Source organism: Prionailurus bengalensis, chromosome C2, assembly GCF_016509475.1.
Source record: "Prionailurus bengalensis isolate Pbe53 chromosome C2, Fcat_Pben_1.1_paternal_pri, whole genome shotgun sequence".
Classification (NCBI taxonomy): Eukaryota; Metazoa; Chordata; class Mammalia; order Carnivora; family Felidae; genus Prionailurus; species Prionailurus bengalensis.
In genome coordinates, this window is record NC_057350.1 from 153322061 (window position 1) to 153341284 (window position 19224).

General features: G+C 51.5%; 1 protein-coding gene across 3 annotated transcripts in view; it reads right to left on the bottom strand.

Annotated features, from left to right (window-relative positions):
- Positions 1 to 726: 726 nt before the first annotated feature.
- ACVR2B (activin A receptor type 2B) overlaps positions 727 to 19224 on the bottom strand; it is a 40759-nt gene continuing 22261 nt past the window's right edge. For 2 of the 3 annotated variants that reach the window (XM_043595730.1, XM_043595732.1), the window contains exons 2-11: positions 17851 to 18058; positions 17327 to 17436; positions 17014 to 17165; positions 16787 to 16930; positions 16103 to 16246; positions 15613 to 15761; positions 13465 to 13579; positions 12612 to 12750; positions 12386 to 12516; positions 727 to 10786 (exon numbers count right to left, since the gene is read on the bottom strand). In XM_043595730.1, the coding sequence (XP_043451665.1) occupies positions 10592 to 10786; positions 12386 to 12516; positions 12612 to 12750; positions 13465 to 13579; positions 15613 to 15761; positions 16103 to 16246; positions 16787 to 16930; positions 17014 to 17165; positions 17327 to 17436; positions 17851 to 18058 (1487 nt within the window). In that variant the 3' untranslated portion in view covers positions 727 to 10591. The remainder of the gene's footprint in view (positions 10787 to 12385; positions 12517 to 12611; positions 12751 to 13464; positions 13580 to 15612; positions 15762 to 16102; positions 16247 to 16786; positions 16931 to 17013; positions 17166 to 17326; positions 17437 to 17850; positions 18059 to 19224) is intronic. The other variant, XM_043595731.1, reaches the window with a different exon arrangement.

Below are 19224 nucleotides of genomic sequence, written 5' to 3' on the forward strand. Positions count from 1 at the left end.
GGATCCAAAGCTGGCATTTCCCCACTTAGCAATTATTAGTCACGGGCCTAAAAAAAACCTATGTTACTGAGGAAAGCAGTGATTTCTGGGGCTTTCCCGGTTTCTTTGTAAGACAATAGAGACTATCGTTGTTTTATTAACAGGGAACCATGTTTTCATCTAGTGAGGGAAGTCAAGAACTCCAAAACGTGAGACCTGGCTTACTGATTCAGACCTGGGGTGGTGCCCCATAACTATATTGTTTTATTTTACAGGGACCCTGATACTCAGCTGTGTTTAGAAATGGCAGAGCCAGTATTCCGCAGTAATCCGGAATAACACTTCTATCCTAGGCTTCTCTGCTCCACTTACAAAAATATTGCCCGGAGTTGTCTGCAAAGTATAGAACTAGGGGGAGTGGGTAAAAGTGGGAAATTTGGTAAATATACCCCTACCCTGCAGGAACTTACCCCGAGTCCCAGGACAGTCCATTTAGAAGCCCACAGTGTCTCCAACTAGGTCCTGAGCTTCTGAAGGGCAGAAATGAAGACCCGTGCCGAGCTCCAGTACCACAGGACCATGGTAGACTACGTACTCAACCATTAACAACTGTACGTGTACCACACAGGAACTCACAGGGGTGTTTCTGAGTCAGCTCTGTAAGTGGAAAACACCATTATATTTACTTCTAATCCCCATGAAAAGAAACCTCAATCCCCTGCCACGTGATTAAGAGAGACAACAGGATAGTTTAATTATTATTATTTTATTTTCATATACAAAAAGATAAAACTTGAAATAGCTCTAGATTTTTCCTCCTATTCTGTTGGGGTGTGGCTGCTTCTTCACACAGGGGGAAAAAACTACATTCACATCGGTTTATTTGAGGACCCAGTGCAGAGGTCAAGCAGCAAAACCCCAACTTAGCAGATCTAATTTCAAACTTGACACTCATTTCTAAAATTACCACAGTAAAAAGGAACAAAGATCCACTGCAAATGAATGAACTATGATACAATGTTCTTTCCAAAATGTCTTCATTTTGCAACTGTAATTACATGGATGTCTGCTTTAGGCCATTTTAGATGTGTGCATGTATATAATATATATACGTGTGTATATGCGTGTGTGTTATATATATATATGTGTGTATATATATAAGTCCGCACACTTTTCAAATCCAGACAGGGTAACAGCAACAAGCTTAACTCTGTGTGTGTGTGTGTGTGTGTGTGTGTGTGTGTGTGTATTTTAAACATGATACTTTAGTATAACTTTTTGTTAATTCAGTAGTACAAGCTATTTCTGTTCTACAAATTTTTTATTTTATAGCTACAAGGGTGAAAGTGACCTATTACATTTACATCTCACATATCCTGGTATACAAACAGTACTTACTGAATTTGAGCCAAAAACTAGAAATCTTTATTTTTAGCACTTGAAGAGCTTCCTCACTTCTACAGCCTTAAGTTGTATACTAGTCACATTTCCAGAGTTTGTAATTATTCATTGTTTTAAACTGCAAGAAACAGGTGAATCCAAACTTTTAATTACAATTGTTATATACAAGTTAGATAACACAGCTCAGTAAGACTTTGCTATCCATCCTAAACCCAACACACACATTCTCCACTAAGTTAGACAAGTCCTTAGGATTTTCCTTCTTTTCCTTACAAATAATGTACAAATTTAGAAGTAGCTGGTAAAACTGATACATAAGATGGCAAATGAGAGGTGACATTTTCTGTCGGTTCCAAAACTGGTCCTGCAAATCTTGTATTCTGCTGTGTTCTTTAACTGTGTGTCTGTTACATGCAGAAGCTCTTTTCACAAGAATTGACATCAAACTCAATGTAGGTTAAATTTACAGTACTGTGAAGTTATCAGATTCAAGGACAAATGTGAAAAAATATTAACAGGTGAAAAATTCGGCCCTTTGATGCTACTGTTAAGATCATGTCAAATTCATAAGCAGATTCTTTTGTACAGTTGAAAAATGGCATTGTGTGGATTTGTGGCATGGAACTGAAATCTAGAAGTATGCTTCTATTCTGCGGTAACCCTCACCCTCAATTCTTAAGTACCACTCAATTTTCTTTGCATTTTTACAGAATTCTAGGGGAAAAAACGGGGGGAAAAAGCTGCTGGCGTTTTAACAATCCCTCCACTCACAGGAGGTCTGAACACTTCCAGGTGGGGTCTCCTAAGCGTCTCTCTGTATGATCACTGGCTCTCAGCCAGCCTTCGACGGGGACTTGGACACTTTCCAAATCGAAACCCAGATGTTGTCTAATCTTTCCTACTCTCACTTCTGTCATCGCTGGTAACGTCTGAATGAGCGCATTTTTCCCTTATGGAGAAATTATTTGGCTAAACGTACACTTAGCTTGTGGCAGTGCTCTGAGAAAACCCCACTTGGGCTAAAGTAAAGCACTTGCAGGGACTGAAGTCAACAGTCCGCTGACCAGGGCAGAGACCAAACACTTCGAGGGCTGATCAGAACCCGCCGGGAACACACTGACCTTGGCATCCCACGGTCAGCAGGACAGCCCAGGCAGGCAGCCCACGCTCGGATGGCTGAATTACCACTTTTAATCTTGGTCTGCCATCTATGCCCCAGAGACAAAAATTCAGATGTGGTGACTGCTGGTTAATTAAACTTTTTGAACTGGTAAAAAAGGCTCTTTAAAAATATATATATATATATATTTATTTAAAATACATCAAAATGACAAACAGCCATATCCCGCAAGGCCTAATTTCACAGCAACATATGCTACAGACATCTTCCCAAAATGCACAGTGGTGGATGGTGGGTTTTTTAATCCTGCCATTTAAAGGAATGTTCTACATTTGAGTTTTAATGACTGGAAATGTGTTACAAAGAGCTCATCTTTGGAACTAATTTGTGTGCAAGACCAGCCAATTGAATCACTTTGCCTATGCAGACACAAGAATACTGAAAATGGCAGAATTCAAAGAGGAACCCAGGAAGCACCGTTCAGATGACACTCTAGACCCATCCCACCACAGTGCAGTGAAGAGCTTGCCAGAAGCCCCTCTTTCAGTCCTTGGGAAGAGTTTAACTTCAAAACAAGTAAGTGCCCATACTTGGCAGGGTTCCTGCGTGCGTTATGTTACAAGCCTGCAGTACCGAGAGGACCCAGATGGTGACACTGTTCAACATGAGGTCTGAGGTAACTGGTTCTTACAATACCTGGAGCACAGAACTGCATCCAGAAATTACAGCTGGGAAAAAGGAAAAAGGTGGGGTTTCGGGCTAGAAAAGACAAGTAGAAAAAAGCTTACAGCAGTTGCTTTTGGGGGGAGGCAGGTGACAAAAACAAAGGCACAACAGAATTACATTCCGAGACGCGTGGCTGGAGAACAGAGAAACGTTCTTTCATGGGGAACAGGGAAAGGAACGATGGGTTAGTTCCTGGAGCGCTACTGGACCTGCTGAAACTAAACTTATTCCGAGTAGAAAAGGGGTAGAGTGTAAAACTTCACTCTGAACCAGACTGAATAAAAACACAGCCGGTTTAAAATGACACGTTAGGGATGCTCCTGACAAAACTGTCCCAATCCATGTACTTCTGGAGCACAGCGGCGTGGGTCTGGGGAGCAGGCCTTCAGCTGAGCCTCAGAAGTGGCAGTGACGATACAAAGATTAGCGTCATTGTTCACCTTCCCTGTATCCCCATCAAAAGCCTCGCCCAAATAACCACCCGCATTCTACCCCAAAATGAAAAGGCTAACATGAAGACCACCATCCATAACCATGGCAGTCGTGCTGACCTTTGCAGGAAGAGCAGAAGGGCGAAGTGACAGCTAGAAGGTGCCCTCTGGTACGGGGCTCTGAGCTTCCTCGGAGGGCTCCTGGCTGCGACTCGCTTGATGAAAGCAGGGAGCTGCCCCAAGCACTCTCGCGTCCAGAAGGCCCCGACCAGAGAGGACACAATGTGCCTGGCCACTCCCCATTTAACTTGATCGCTGCATCCACACAACACCCTCCTTTTCTGAGTAGTTACTAAACTGGAAATTCTGTCTTAAAAACTGGGTAATTTGGTCCTGCATAATTCAGTGTTGTGGATCACTCAAATCCCCAAACTCTCATTTCAAATGTTTATAGCCTGAACCTTACTCGTCCCAACCCGCCCCAATCTGCACTCCCATATAATTTCTGTCCCTCAAAACACCCTCATACGACTACATCCGACGGCAGGAACGCACAAACTAATTTCTAATCCCAGAACCTTTTGTTCAGAAGGTATCTCAGGAGGAAGCACAAATGTAAAACATACCACAGGCTCTCGCCTCCCAATCTGCAGGGAGCTGAGCCAAAGCATCACCGTCCCACACAGCCCCAACCGGGGTTTTAGCCAAACAAGACCCAGCGAATGGCCTCCCATCTGCCAGTGTATCACGAGAGTCCATACAAGCACTAGGTAAAAGCCCCGCACCACCCACACTCCAGTGTATATTTATCCTGAAAGGTAAAGCTCATTACTCTGATTACAAAACCATTCGCATCAAACTCACTAGACTTTATAAAAATAATCTGTGGTATAAAACAATCTCCACACTGTGCAGAAGACTCTGTCAGGTGATATAACTAAATATATATGTAGAGCTATAGATCTTTTAAAGTAAAATTTCAAGTGTCATATCTCTATCATATAACCTATTCTTTTATTTACAACGCTACCTAACAACATTCCGATGCAAATGTGATTGGGAGAAACAGAGAATGATCCCATGCCCAACCAACAGCAGAAGTTCCCAGAACTCGAGACAGAACTCATCCATCTGTAAAAACAAAAACAAAAACAAAAACACGCACACAAAAACCAAAAAACCAAACACAAACCCATCCTCACCTGCCTAAAAAGCATTAGCTAATAATGGGTCATGTTCCTCCTAACTGTGAGCTCAAAAATGTAAACTTTGCAAATAAATGTAACACTTTCCCACAGATGTGCAGAAGGGCCCACGTCTGGATAATCCGCTGCATACACACATATGCTTCTCTAGGGTCCTGTGGTTGGCATGCAGTGGTTCTCAGAATTGCGTAGGCCCCAGACAGTCCACAGACACTCCCGGAGAGGAAGGGCAGCACAGGGCCCTTCACCACACACTGGCATTTAGAGACTATGCACTTTAATTTGTGAGGAAAAACCACTTGTATTTATCTCTGCAAGCTGCCACAGGAGCAAATAAAGTATCACTGGTTTTGGCACTACAGGGATACGTGGAGGACCACAGTCAAAAGGTCCTGCTTCATTCACACCTGGAAGATACAGTCACAAAAATGTAAAAGCTTGGTAAAATTTAAACAGTGGTAAATCCTTTAAATTCAAAATCTTGTCCAAACCAAAGTTTACAATGGACCCAAAATGAGTATAAAATAGGAAGATTCAAAATATCCCTCTAGATAATTTGGAATTTTATTTGCTGAGTTTATGGGTCTCTTGGACCCACTGTTTTCAAAAGGAAGCTGAGTCAACTGAATTAATTTCCAGGTGGGGGCGGGGGGGGGGTGCATCTTAAACTTCAGTTTCTTTTTGCTACAAAACTAAATCGTTATCTTAAAAAACTATTCCAAGCCTTCTAAAGGTTTGGGATACATTCATAGGTGGATTGCTGGTTACAAATCAACTATCAGGAATCTTACTGAAACAACCATGCATATAACCCTGAATTTATTATATCTAGACTGAGAAGATAAATAGTTCATCAGCTGCGTTACTGGGCCCGTTTCTTGACCTAAAACATCACTGTTGATAAACACTTAAACTCGTCATTACTAGGCTGAACACGGATTAGCTACTATTTTATTAGTTCAGCTTTTACAAACAGCCATTAACCAAGGAATTCATGGCACCCAAATGAGAAGAAAAACCACTTTGCCCTCTTTCCTTTCTCAATGCTCACCCTGGATGGGGGGTGGGGTAGGGGTGTCGACGAGTAAATTGACTGTGCTTCTTGGAAAGATGTGGTCTAGGAGGCCCTTGAAATGTGAACTGGGTCTGGCCAGCTTTCCAAAGATGAGCCATTAAGAACCCAGCAGGCTACTGAAATAGTTGAGACGGAGGATCAAACGAAGTTAACTCCTGGGAAATGGTTTCCAATTCAGATACTCATCTAGTGAGCCAAGTTCTGAGGAATAACACTTGGCTGTTCGACTTCTAGTACCCATTCTAAAACCTTATATAACTTAACACATGCTTACCGTATTGCTAAAACCACCAAATCCTTATATTACCAATGTACTGAGAACTTTACACTGCATCCTAAGAAAGGCAGAATTCCATTTGCAAGAGGGCCACACGGTCCTCCTGTTCCAGATGGCACAGCCGCCTCCCTACCCTCATGGCTCAGAGCACAGGGACCACGTGACAGGCTTTCTGAGCTGTACACACAGCAAGTATGCACACACACACACGCACACGCACACACACACACACACAGAGCTGGGCTTCCCACCAAAGAAACCCCCCACACACAGCCCAAGCGCTCAGTGCAGAGTGTAGGGATAGCAAGGAGCAAGAACATGGCAACTGGAGAGAAAGGTAACCTCGCAGAACTGCAGGAACACCTGCTTTGCTTTCTAAAACATGACATGACAAGCTTGACAAAAGAATGGCCTGGCCCCTAGGGGCAGTGGAGGGAACTAGCTCAGTGGCCTGGAGGGGACAGATCCTTCACTGGGCTGAGAATACATCAGCAGGAGGCTCAAGCCACCTGAAGATGTTCTGAGCTGAACAAGACCTCTGTCGTCCTACACACATGCCCAAGTCTAGACAGGAGGAATTCTGGGTCAGACACAGCCAGCACACGCGGGGATCCCCTCCCCAGGCGGCATTGATCGCTCCAGGCACTACACCTACAGAACCAATTAGACAAGAAAGCAATGCTAAACAACGAAGGCCAGAGATGCTCACCACTTGCCTTGACAGCCCGCCTCCCTTCCTCCCGAGAAGGTTCCACCTACAGCCGTCACAGAGTAGCTCCCTCGAAGGACTCCTGGAGAAAACCTGGATGATGCTAGTCCCTAAGGACTGTGTCCAGGGCCTCTCCTGGCCCATCATTAAGAGTTCTTTGCAGGACACTGTGACACAGTGGCTTCTGTCCCCCCCCCCCAACCCCACCCCTTGCTTCCTCCTCCTCTTGCTCATTCCCGTATTTCTCTGGCTCAGGATGTCTTCCCAGTGATCACGTGTGCTTTCGAATAATACACTCTCCCCCAAAGAGCAGCCTACAGCCAGGAGCCTGTGTGGATGGAAGAACACCAGAAAGGAAGGAGCAAGGATCTTTGGCCACTTCTCTCCCCTGACTTGGCCACCCTCCCACCCTAGATGGGGCAGCCTCTCCCACAGACAGGGAAAATGATGCCAGACTCCATTCCCACCAGTCTCCACAAGAGCTCGGGGGGTGAAGGGGAGTGGTTCTCTGAGCTCCCCAGAAGTGGACATTGCGTGACATCTTTGTGGAAAAGAGCACAGGCAGAGGCCCCGCAACCCGATAAACACAAACCAGAGCTCTAAGTGGTTCGCTCCCCAAAGGATACATGACAGCAGACACTTTATCTGAGGCAAAAGACCCACCCAGGCTCCGAGGGGCGTGCCCCGGAAAAAGATCTTTTTTCTTCTTCTGCCATCGGCAGCAGTCAGGGATACTGCCTGATGGGTACGTTTTACGACGCAGCACGAGGGAAAGACAGCCTGAAGCCCGAAGAACTGGTCCCCCGAGACCCCCCACCACCACCACCACACAGGAACCATCTCGACACTTCACTCCGGTGCCAGGACCCCAAAGCCACCACAGCAGCGGAGCCCAGGGTCAGCAAAGAGGGGGCCCACCCAGATAAAAGGCCTGTAGGCCAACAGGAAGGCCTGCCCTGTCTGTACTGCGTCCTGACCAGCAGGTCCCACGCCTGGCCACGGCCCAACCCTTCACGGCCAGGCCCAAACTGGTTCTTACAAGGATCAAGCCGGGACACGAAAGAAAACTCACCCAGACAAAATCTGAAAACAAATGGAGAGGCAGGGGTTTCGTGTCCCACACTGGCCAGAATGAGTGAATCAGCTACATACGTTAGCGGTTTGTTGGTTTCTGAGGGTGAAAAGCAGATGCCGGAAAAGTAGAGACGCACTGCCTGAGGTGAAAGCTAAAGAAATTAGATATGGCACTTTTCAATAAATATTTTAAAGCTTTTTAAAGAAATAAGTGGAAAAGAAAAGCAACTGCTGTAAGGCCGGTTTTGCTGTTAAAAATTATTCCGAGGGAAGAAAAATACCACAGCACAAAATAGTTTTTAAAGAAAAAAAAGAAAGAAAAAGAAAATAAAAGAAGAAAAAAAAAAACACAGCTTACCAAAAAAAAAAAAACAAAACCCAACAGCAACAACGACGACAAAAGACCTGTCCCTGTAACCACCTTGGCCAGCTCACAGCCTGGCCCATGAAGCAAAAACAGAGCTCTGGGAGGGCCACAAAGTCACCTCCCACAGCACCCTGTGCCCAAACACGCAGAGCAAAGGACACGGCCAAGTGGCAGGCCCCAGAGGCACACGGCGTGCGGAGTGGGGAGCGTGTGCTCTCAGACCGCGACCCCAGGCCGCAGCGAGGACTCACCACTCTGGACACGCTGCTCCGTCACAGGCTGCCCCGAGTCGCCGCGGTGCTGCCCGCCCCCTCCGCTATCACTGCCGCCCAAGGAAAATGACCTCGAGCGGGTCTAAGGGCCACGGTCTGACCAAGTGAAAGTGGGGTTACCTGCCATTCTGAACACTGACCAATCGGGTCGAGGGAAAGACGTGAACCTCCAAGTCAGTCAAGAGGAGGCACCCCTCTCCCATTCTCACCCCAGTCAACCTCTCCCCAAAACCTCACCAACTCGCCTACCCTCAGGATGAAAAAGATCCAGTTTTTAAATAAAAGTCTCAAGAAACCAGAGGGAAAAGCCTTCGCAAACAAGAGTGACGAATGCCCACACGGCCCAGACGGCCAACCGACAGTTGATGACAATTATTTACAAGAGGGCGTTATCAAACAAAAATGGTAGCACTCCCTAGAAGACTCAAACTTTTTTCTTTTTCTCTATTTCTTTCAAACTTCCTTGTCATAAAAGCCAACTTACATTAAAATATACTTACTACGAGACAACACAACTAATAAAATATATAATAAAACTTACACAAGTAGAAAATTCTGAGGTATTTCTGGTTTGAGGTGGTCTGTGGTCGTGAAGTTTTCATTCTTTTTACTTTTCAAAATTTAAACCTCGGAAGCCACATAGCAAAGCATGTGTGTATATGCGGACGTGTGTTTCGTTTTTAAAAAAATTTGCATGTTTCATAAATTAAAAAAATTCAAACGTTGAAACAGCAGCATTAGGAACATTCACTGACTAGAGCAAGGTTATGGCATAATAGAGAAACGGTTCTTAGAATATGCACCTCTTCGAGGGGTCTGGAGAAAGCCGTGCGCACGAGCCACGTAAAGGGACAGCAGTGTCACCACACAGGGCAGAGCCAGCGCCGCAGGACTCTCAGGTGGCAGCCCCACCCAGGGAATCTTCTTGCCCTGGCTGTGCGGGGCGCCCCGTGGGCATTTCCCTGAACTGTTCCGGGAGGAAGCCATGTGTTTTAACTTCTTCCTCCACTACACGTATTTACAGCATCGTCTTAAGAAGAACGTAGTCACTGAAGCATGAGGATTTCTACCCTCACCTAACCTTAAAATTAGGGCAGAGAAAATGTTTTGTCCAGAGCCCCAGCCCGAGGCAGGGGGAGAAAACGGGTCAGAGCCGCACCCGCTCTCAGGCTTTCTCCAGACCCCGCTCTGGCCGTGAGCGCGCGGCCTCCACACGGTCCTTCCCCTCGATTCCTGGTTACCTGAGAAGCAGCCTCCTAGCAAAGGATGTTGCTCCGGGTGTGCCCGAGTCCAGTGTCGCTCTGCTCCAAACCCCATCCCCAGCTCTGCCCTCCCCTTCCAACTCCGGTCCAAACCATCCGCATCCTCAGCCCAGCTCCGCCTCGGTCAGGGCAACACCCGTTAATCCGTGAAAGACACGTCTGCTGTTTCTTAAACTCACTGTCTAAAAAGGGAGAGAAACAATAAAAGGGAGCGGAGAAGGGGGTGAGGGCAGGGGGAGAGTCCTCCTCGGAGGAAGGTGTGTTCTTATGTAACAGTCTTCAAAGGTTCCTCCAGGTAGAGTTTGCAGCATTAAGTTTCCTAAGACAGGAGATGGGTTTCTTTGTGTCACAGATTCTGAGACAACAGACAAAGAGAAAGCGGGAAAAATGAACCCCAAGGGACAGGAGGTGGCTGAGGCTCTTCAGCATGGCGCTGGTTCTGCATTCACAGCTCAGCACCTCAACGCCTGCTGACGTGCCCGCTGTTTGCGATACAGTAGAGCAATGTGCTGGTAAAAACTGATCCAATCCCAAAAATAATATTAATAATAATAATTATAATAATTATAATAATAATAAAAAGTCAAGGTAAAATAGCAGCTGCATTTTATGTGTTTGTTGGTGTTACGGGATTTCCAAAACAAAACACAACTTTTTTTTCCTTTCCTCTTCAGATCCACTCGTGTCCTGGGCTTAGATGCTCGACTCCTTAGGGGGCAGGTCCACATTGGTGACGGAGGTCACCAGGGAGACAAGACAGTCCGAGGTAGTGCCGTTGACCGACCTCCGGATCAGGGACACGCGCTCCTCCACGCAGCCTGCAGACAGGCGAGCCTCCGCGTCGTGGTCCCAGCACTCCTCGATGGTTACACAGAGCTGGGCCAGGCCCTGCACGTCGGCAGGGAGAGGGAGAGGACAGCGTTGTTACTGACGGTGCCCCTCAGTGAGGGCAAGCATGGGGGACAGGCAAACTTGAGATGTGACCGAGGGTCAGGCAGAGCCCCCTGGTCCCAGCCCCAGCAGCAGGTCGACTAGCAGAGGCCCGGGGGAGACCGCAGGAATCAGGATGCCTTCCCACCCAGCAGCCGCCATCCTGACCCTACTGGCCTCCCTCCACAGCCTCAACATAGGAAGGGATGGCGGGGGGGGGGGGGGGGGGGGTGCGGAACCCAGGCCCCTCTTGGGACAGACACAGCTACTTGCCTTAAGGCAGTGATATTCAAACAAAATCCATGTGAATCCCAAATCATGTAAGGACCCACAGTGCAGCCTCAGTCACAGTGGGGACCACAGGATGGCTTCATCCCGCCCAACTTCCTACAACCCCTGGACCCCTCCTGAGAGTCCGGGGCATGTAGCGTGACACCCTATGCTGGCTCACACTGAGTGGTGCCAGGAAAGGCAAATGCCCACATCCAGGGACTCTGGCCCACCCAGCACCAGGCCACCCCGAAACCTCTCTGGGCCTCGGGCTCCTCATCAGGGAACTGGACCGGCCACCCCAGCATGTCTGCCCTGGGAGACTGAGGCAGAAGGCATGGGCTCTGGCCCAGCCTACATCTCCCCATGTCTGTTTTCTCCGTCTCTAGCCCCCCGTTCCAGGAGGCAGCACTGCAGCTGAACTTGGCCTCAACAGCCTGACCGCTGATGGTATGTAGGGTAGGGTGCTAGCCTCCAATGGCCTCGAGGCTGTCCTGTTTCTAAATTAACCCTGAGGTGAGCAGAGGGAGGGGCTCAAAGGAGCTGAAGGCAAACATCCTTCCAAGAGGGAAATGGCTTACATTGCTGGGGTCTTTTGTACAGTATCCCCAGACTGGAGGAGCCAAGACTCACGGCTCAGCCCGTGCCCAGAAAATAATGAAGGCAGAGAACAGAGAATATTTAATTAGAGCTAGTCCATATTAAGCATCTACGCGACAAGTATCCTGCCAAGCCATTTACGGTAACCAGTTAAATCTACTACTACCCTAAGAAGGCAAAGGCTCAGAGAAATAAAGCAATAAATAAATAAATGATAAATAATAAGTAATAAGTAATAAATAAATAATACATAATAAACAAATAATAAATAATAATAAGTAATAAATAACAAAGAAAGAAAGAAAGCTGCCAGAAGTCACCCAGCTACTGATTGGCAGATCCAGGATTGAAACCCACACCGCGTCAGGGCGAGGGCCAGTCGGCTCCCCTGCACAAATGGTCCACGTGGGGGCGCCCTGACGGACCGGTCAGGCCCCCTTACTCTGGGCCCAAACCCAGAGCCACCTCCCCGGCCAGCACGAAACCTCCCCAGATACTTTCCCGTGGAAGGGAGGCAGGGCACTAAGTGGCCTCTGACCAGGCAGGGGAGGAGAGGACTGTCCGGCTGCCTGTGAGGCATCCCCTCTCTCTCTATCCCATGCTCCCTCGACCTCAGGTTCCTGTCACACATGGAGGGGCTCCCCTCTCTGTGCCCCTGCAGAGTCACCTGCCACCCAGGCCCCTCACCGGGTGCTTCAGCCAGTGATCCTTAATGGCGGGCCGCATCTTCTTGTGCACGACCACCTCCTGCAGCTCCTCCAGTGACGGGTGCTGGCCGATCTCTTCCTCAAAGGGCAGCATGTACTCGTCCACGGGTCCTGGGGGGGGCGAGAGAGAGCCCAGCAGGGTCACCCCAAGGACTCGCTGCTCCCCGTCCCACGCCCTGCATGCCCGGGGCTCCCGTCCCACTCACCGTCCGCGGCCCTGCAGCGGGACACAAGCTCCCACAGCACCAGCCCCATGGCATACATGTCGATGCGCAGGAAGGCATCTCTCTGGAAGTTGATGGCTCCCTCAAGCACCTCAGGGGCCATGTAACGCCGCGTGCCCACCTAGAGGAGGACGGGAGGGGGTGCCAGTGGCCACACACAAACGTACTCACAGCTGGACACGAGAGCTACCTCCTGAGTGCACCAGACGGGGCCAGGATGGCAGCATTCAGACCATACCACGAGGGAGGGCAATCCGTGACTCGCCACATTCGCGGGGAGGTCACAAGAAGTCATGGTGTCTATCATACCTCAGGAATCACTTAAAAATATCACACTCGAGACAACAGTAATCTAATTTGGAACTGCTGCCTCTTTACTCCGCCAGCACAAGGGGCTGCCTAGACGGCCTAAATCTCTGCTTTACTGAGATTAAGATCAAAAACCAAGACGGCAAAGATTACAGATATTTACAGCACTTGTTTTAGGATGATTTCCTCAGGCTTAACTGTTAGCTACTTTTTCCAGGTTTTTGGATTCTTAGTAGTGTTCCTTCTACTTTACACTGCTTAGTAATTCCGCCGACAGAGACAGAGACCGAGGCTACAAGGCTGAGAGCTGACCCCAATGGGGCAGCTATGTTTGGCAAAGCAGCCCCCGAGGCGAGGCCGCCCTCCAGGCCTTGCTTTCCCCGCTGGTAAAACGAGCGTTGTTCCTGGAGTTCTCGGGCAGCTCTGAGCTCAGTGCCCTTGCCCCGTGTCTCGCCAGCTGGGCACGAGAAGGGCAGGGTCCGCTCCTGTGCCAGCCCCCATCCTGCACCCCCCTGAGGCTTATTACCTGCCCGTGAGTGTCCCCCGGCGGTTTCCCTGGCTCAAACCGAACAGCCAGACCAAAGTCAGCCAGCACGGCTGTGAGGTCGCTCTTGAGCAATACATTCTTGCTTTTAAAGTCCCTGTGGAGACAAGTAGACCGAGATGAAGGTGAACACCGTGGTCCAAGCTACCTTGACCCTGGATCCCCACCGTGACCCCCGAGATACCGGAGGCTAAGCTCTAGAGCCCCCACACCAGGGCACCCCACCCTGTTTGGGGGTCAGGGTGTGCACCAGGGTGGAGTTTTATGAAGCCGCACAGGCGGGCAGCTCTAGGACATCCTCCCACCCTTCACCCCCCTCAGCGTGAGCATCTCTAACCGCACTTCTGCCACACCTGTCAAAGCAACACCTCCCGCAACGGCGGGGCAGACCCCATTCCAGTCCCCACGGTATCAAAAGCTGGCCCTTACGTTCTCAGAGTGGCCGAGGTCGGGCATACCGGCCCGGGATTAAGTCTTCTGGGAAGAATGTACGTTATGCGGGATGAACTTGCCCGGGTTTCTGTGCAGGCCCCTGAAGGGCTCAGGCCCGCCACCAGGCCGTGAAGAGCAGGGTGCCGGCATGTGAGTTCAGCGCCACCTCTCACTAGCAGAGACACTTCCGGTCCTCAGTCTCCCCTGTACCTGTCTCAGTCTTGCTGTGACGATTAAACTCAGGGAGTGGGAGATACACATACTTAGGGCCACCCCGGCACACTTACTGGGTACTATCGTTAGGTTGAACCGTACGGAAGAGTCAGCATTCAACCATTTTTGACCTACAAAAATTGCAGTTTCATACTGTCAACCTTAAATGTCACTGATGTTACTACCACCAGGGACCCTTGAGCTTGGATTCCCGGACTCCAAGGCTCGTTCCCGTCCCTTGTAGGTCTGATGACAAAATACCCAATTTCCCTGCCCTACTGTTGTTTCCTCTGTACAATGGGGCTGGGAAAACAACACCTATCTCACAGACGACAAGTGGCTCATGGACACTCTCCTCAGGTAACGAGACCGATGTGGCCTGGTATTTGGAACAGTGCCTACGTTTAGCGAGGACTACGATGATGAGTCAACACGGTGGTGTCAAGGTGTAGCCCCAGGACCTCAAAGAGTCCCTGCCACTGTTTCCGGGGAACCGTAAAATCAAAATCTTTCGCATTCATAACCCATCGTTTGTCTTCTTGTGAGTTCATTCTCTCAGGAGAAGAGTTTTCCAGAGGCTGCATACCTGTGATGTCATCACCAACACTTAATGGAATGTGTGTGCTCCGCTACAGCAAATACCAATACCCATAACCCACATATACACACGTTCTTCTTTGGAACGTAAAGAGGGGCACCTGGGTGGCTCAGTCGGTTGGGCACCCGACTCTTACTTTCAGCTCAGGTCATAAGCTCACAGTTCGTGGGTTCAAGCCCCACGTCAGGCTCTGTGCTGAAAGCACAGAGCCTGCTTGGGATTTCTCTCTCCCTCTCTCTCTGCCCCTCCCCAGCTTACTGTCTGTCTCTCTCTCTTTCTCTCCCTCAAAAAAATAAACACACACACACAGAGTTTTTTTTTTTTTTTAAGAGTATAAAGAGATCCTAGGGCTGCCTGTGTGGCTCAGTCGGTTAAGTATCCGACTTTTGATTTCAGCTCAGGTCATGATCTCACAGGTCATGAGATCGAGCCCCATGTCAGGCTCTGCACTAATAGTGAGAAGCCTGCTTGGGATTCCCTCCCTCTGTTTCTCTCTCTCTCTCTCTCTCTCTCTCTCTCTCTGCTACTCTCCCGCTTGCGCTCTCTCAAGAGAAATAAATCAACATTTAAAAAAGAAAAAAAAAGGACATAAAGATATCCGAACCAAAAAGTCTGAGAACTGCTGAACCAACCCTCCAACCAAAGTAACGGAGTCAGCATTCCCTCATGTGGCCACCAGAGGGCAAGAGAAAACCACCCTCAAGGCCACGCCAGGCCCAGGACACGGGTGGAAGGCAGGGGAAGGGGCAAGTGGGCCCATCACAGAGCAGCTAAGCACCTTTATGAAACTGAGACTCCCCACCCCAACCCCAGGCCCTGCTTTCACCCTCCAGCCCTCTCTGCAGCTCCAGACCAAGCACAGGAAAGGCAACTGCTGACCCAGGTACCTGTGGGCAATAGACGGCTTGTGGCCCTCGCCACGGCACCAGGGCACATCCTCATGAAGGTATGAGAGGCCTCTTGACATGGTCTCTGCCACGTGACACAGTTCGTTCCACGTGATGATGTTCCCCTTGAGGTAATCCGTGAGGGAGCCCTAGAGGAGACAGCACAGAACTGGGGCACAGGTTCTGGGTATAGAACAGGACCCGACCCGGCCCGGCCCAGGCCAGCCCAGCCCTGGGAGGAGGGTCTCAGTGGACCAGCAGCAGCAGGCTGCTCTCCTTGGGAGGCTGGGACTGACACGGAAGGTGTGTGAGGCCAAGAGGGGTTGGGGGGGCGGGAGGGGTGTCAGCGGCTGTTAACCATGAAGGCGCTATGCTTCTTCATAAGAATTCATCCCAGAGTTAGGAGTTCTTATGTCTGCACTTACGAAGGGTCACCTTACGGCGGAAGGCCACCTCATCTCGGGAGCCCCCGTCCGCAGGCATGACTCACCTTGTCATGGAAAGCTGTGATGAGCCACAGCTCCACCTCAAGGCTGGAGCCTCGCTTCTCAGCGGCGATGAACTGCAGCAGGTTCTCATGCTTCATGCCGGGTGTGCTAAAGATCTCCCGTTCGCTCTGCCATGACTGCTTGTCCTAAGGCAGGGATGCAGCTGAACTCCACTGCGGCCACACCACCCTGCGGCAGAACTGCCACCCCCACGCCATCCGCGTACCCACCCACCCTCCCTCCCTCCCTGCCTCGGCTCCGTAAAGGAGGCGGGCAGAAGACCAGGACCGGGCTGGGCCCCAGAGCACCGGCCAACAGTGATCCCTGAGATCGCTCGGGGCTAGCACCTCATTGACAAACACGGCCACCGAAGCCCAGGGAGGGGAGCGAGTGGCCCAGTGTCACCCACCACACGAGATGCAGAGCCAGGCCTCACTTTGCTAAGTGTCCTGGGCAACTGCTGGGGTAGCCTGGTGTCCAACGCCTCTAAGCAGAACCTGATGTCAAGAACAAACCCCTGCAAACCAGAACGGATCGAGGTTTTGCAAAGCTCTACCCTGACCCCGCGAGAACATTTCAGTGGGGCCCACCTGTCTCTCGTCCCACCTGCACGGGCCCGGACGGCCCTGGGGCGGGGTAGCTCAAGCCACAGCAGTGGATGATTTGGGAGTCCCTCAAACACTCACCTGGAGCGGGAAGATCTTGACAGCCACAAAGTCATTCATGAGTTGTGCCTTCCAGACACAACCAAAGCGCCCCCGGGCCTTGATCTCCAACAGCTGCAGTGGCTTCAGGCCCACCAGAGGGGACGGAGGTGGAGGCCCAGGGTCCTGGGGGAGATGGAGGATTTAACAGGGTCTGGCCTACCACCCCACCTGTACCCCTGCCCTGCCCTGCGCCAGCCCCGTCTCACCTCGTGGATGTCCACGTGGCCGTAGGGGGGCTTGCGATGCCGGTACATCCAGAACGCCAGCAAGACGATGAGGGAGAGGCCCCCAATGGGCAGCAGCGAGTAGGCCAGCACCGTGAGCAGGGTGGGGGCTGTCGGGGGTGGCTCGTACGTGACTGGGGGACACACGGAGCCCTGTGTCACACAGCCCGCCCACCCACACGCCTCGGGGGCCAGACCAGAGAGCCCCGCGGTCGCTCCCCCACCGAACTCGGGAGCTGAGACGAGAGCTCCAGGGCCAAGGAGAGGCCCCAGCCTGCCCTCCCGCGGCCCTCACCTTCTGGGCCCCCAGCCTCTGGCAAGTGGGTGAAGTGCTCGTTGCAGAAGTTGCCTTCACAGCAGCAGAAGTACACCTGGGGGTTCTCCTCGGTGGCCACACACTCCTGCCTGGAGGCACACAGTTTCCCAGAGACCCCTCAGAGGAGGGACACGCAGCTCACCGGGGCCCACGCAGCCGACCCCTCCCCACAGACAGAAAAGCTCACGGAGAACCATCAGGGGACAGCGTGAACCCACCTGCCCTAAAGTGGGGCCCAAAGTCGAGCAGGAATAGCCAAGGGGCCACAGCGAAGAGCCCTCCTTCAGACGGAGGCAGGCAAAACAGCCGCGGGAAAGCGAGGACCCAGGCGGCATCCCTACGTGCCCACGCTGTCTGGAGGGGCCCTCGTCTCCCCCTACCCTTAAATGCCAGGCTTGCCTTCACAGACGTCCCGAGGCCCAGTGAGCACTGCAGCAACAGGAGGGCTCCGGCGGGACTGGGGGCGGGGGGCGGGGGGTAGGGGAGGCCGGGCTCCAGCGCACCTGTCATAGCAGTTGAAGTCGTCCAGCCAGCAGCCCTTCTTGACGAGCTCGATGGTGCCCGAGCTGTTGCGCCAGGAGGCGTAGCAGTGCAGCCGCTTGTCCTGCTCGCCCTCGCAGCGCTCCAGGCCGCTCTGGTTGGTGCGCTCCAGCTCCCAGTTGGCGTTGTAGTAAATGCACTCCCGGGTCTCGGCCTCCCCACGCCCGGAACCTGTGCCCCGAAGGCGAGAGGTGAGAGAACGGCCGCGCGGTCCACACGCCCCTGCACCGGTCCTGGGCCCCGGGCCACCCGGAGGGAGGCTGGGTGGTGAGCGGGTGTCAGCCGGATGCCCCCCCCCCCCCCCACACACACACGCACACACACCAACCAGACTGAACGGAAAGCAAGGACCCTCCAGTCCGGTGTCCCTCCTGCACCCAGCAACAACAGCTGGTGCTCAACAGGGCAGGAGAAGATCCTAAGAATGAGGCCGGCGTGCTCAGGGTAAGGCTCCCAGAGTCACCACAAGCAGAAGAAGGGCTGGCTCCCAGCTGGGCTTGGCCCCTGAAGACCCCTGTGAGCACCCCCAGCATTCCATGCCCTCTTCCACCCCTGGCGTGAGTGCCAGCCGGGTGGCCAGGCACTTCCACCCCCAACTGCCCCTTCAAATACTTCTTTCCTTCAAACATGGCCTCAAACATTCACCCAATCTACCTTTCTCACCATCCCTCCCCCAAGCAAGCCCATTCCAGTCCTCAAATCTGCCCCACTGCCCCCAGGCCCTGTAATGGGAAGGAGGAAGGAGGAAGGAGGAAAGGGATTATGGCCCCTAGACCTGACACCTGAGCTGAAGAGCTCTCCAGAACTCCGTTTGGGAGTGCCTTTACGGGGCACCCATGATCAACCTGTCAAAAACCACACAGACGTCCGAGAGGAAACCAGCACCAAGCATCCACTAACCTCTCCACTCTTCTTGGGCTTACTGTGGGCCAGGGACCTGATGATGCCACCCCTAACTGGTATTCCCACCCCAGGAAGGAGGAAGGAACGGTCAGAGTCACCCCCATGGAAGGACAGTCAGCCAGCCCACCAGCAGCCAGGAGCCCTTTTCACCATCAGCCTGAAAGGCTGGCTGGAAGGGCCAAGGAGAGAAGACCCCACCCCAACCCCAACCCCAGCTGAAGAGCTAAGTGCCCAGAGTCCAAAAGCCCGAAGCCTCCCTCACACCCCTATACTGGCCATCGTGAGCAAATAGTGCACCCAGGGAGGACAATGACTGGCTGTCAGGCAGTAAGGGACCCCCCCCCAACCCGCAGGAGTGGTCATTCTCTAGTCACCCCGCCCCTTCTGCATCTCTCTGCAGTGACAAGAGTCTCCTTCTAGAGACCAGGGGCAAG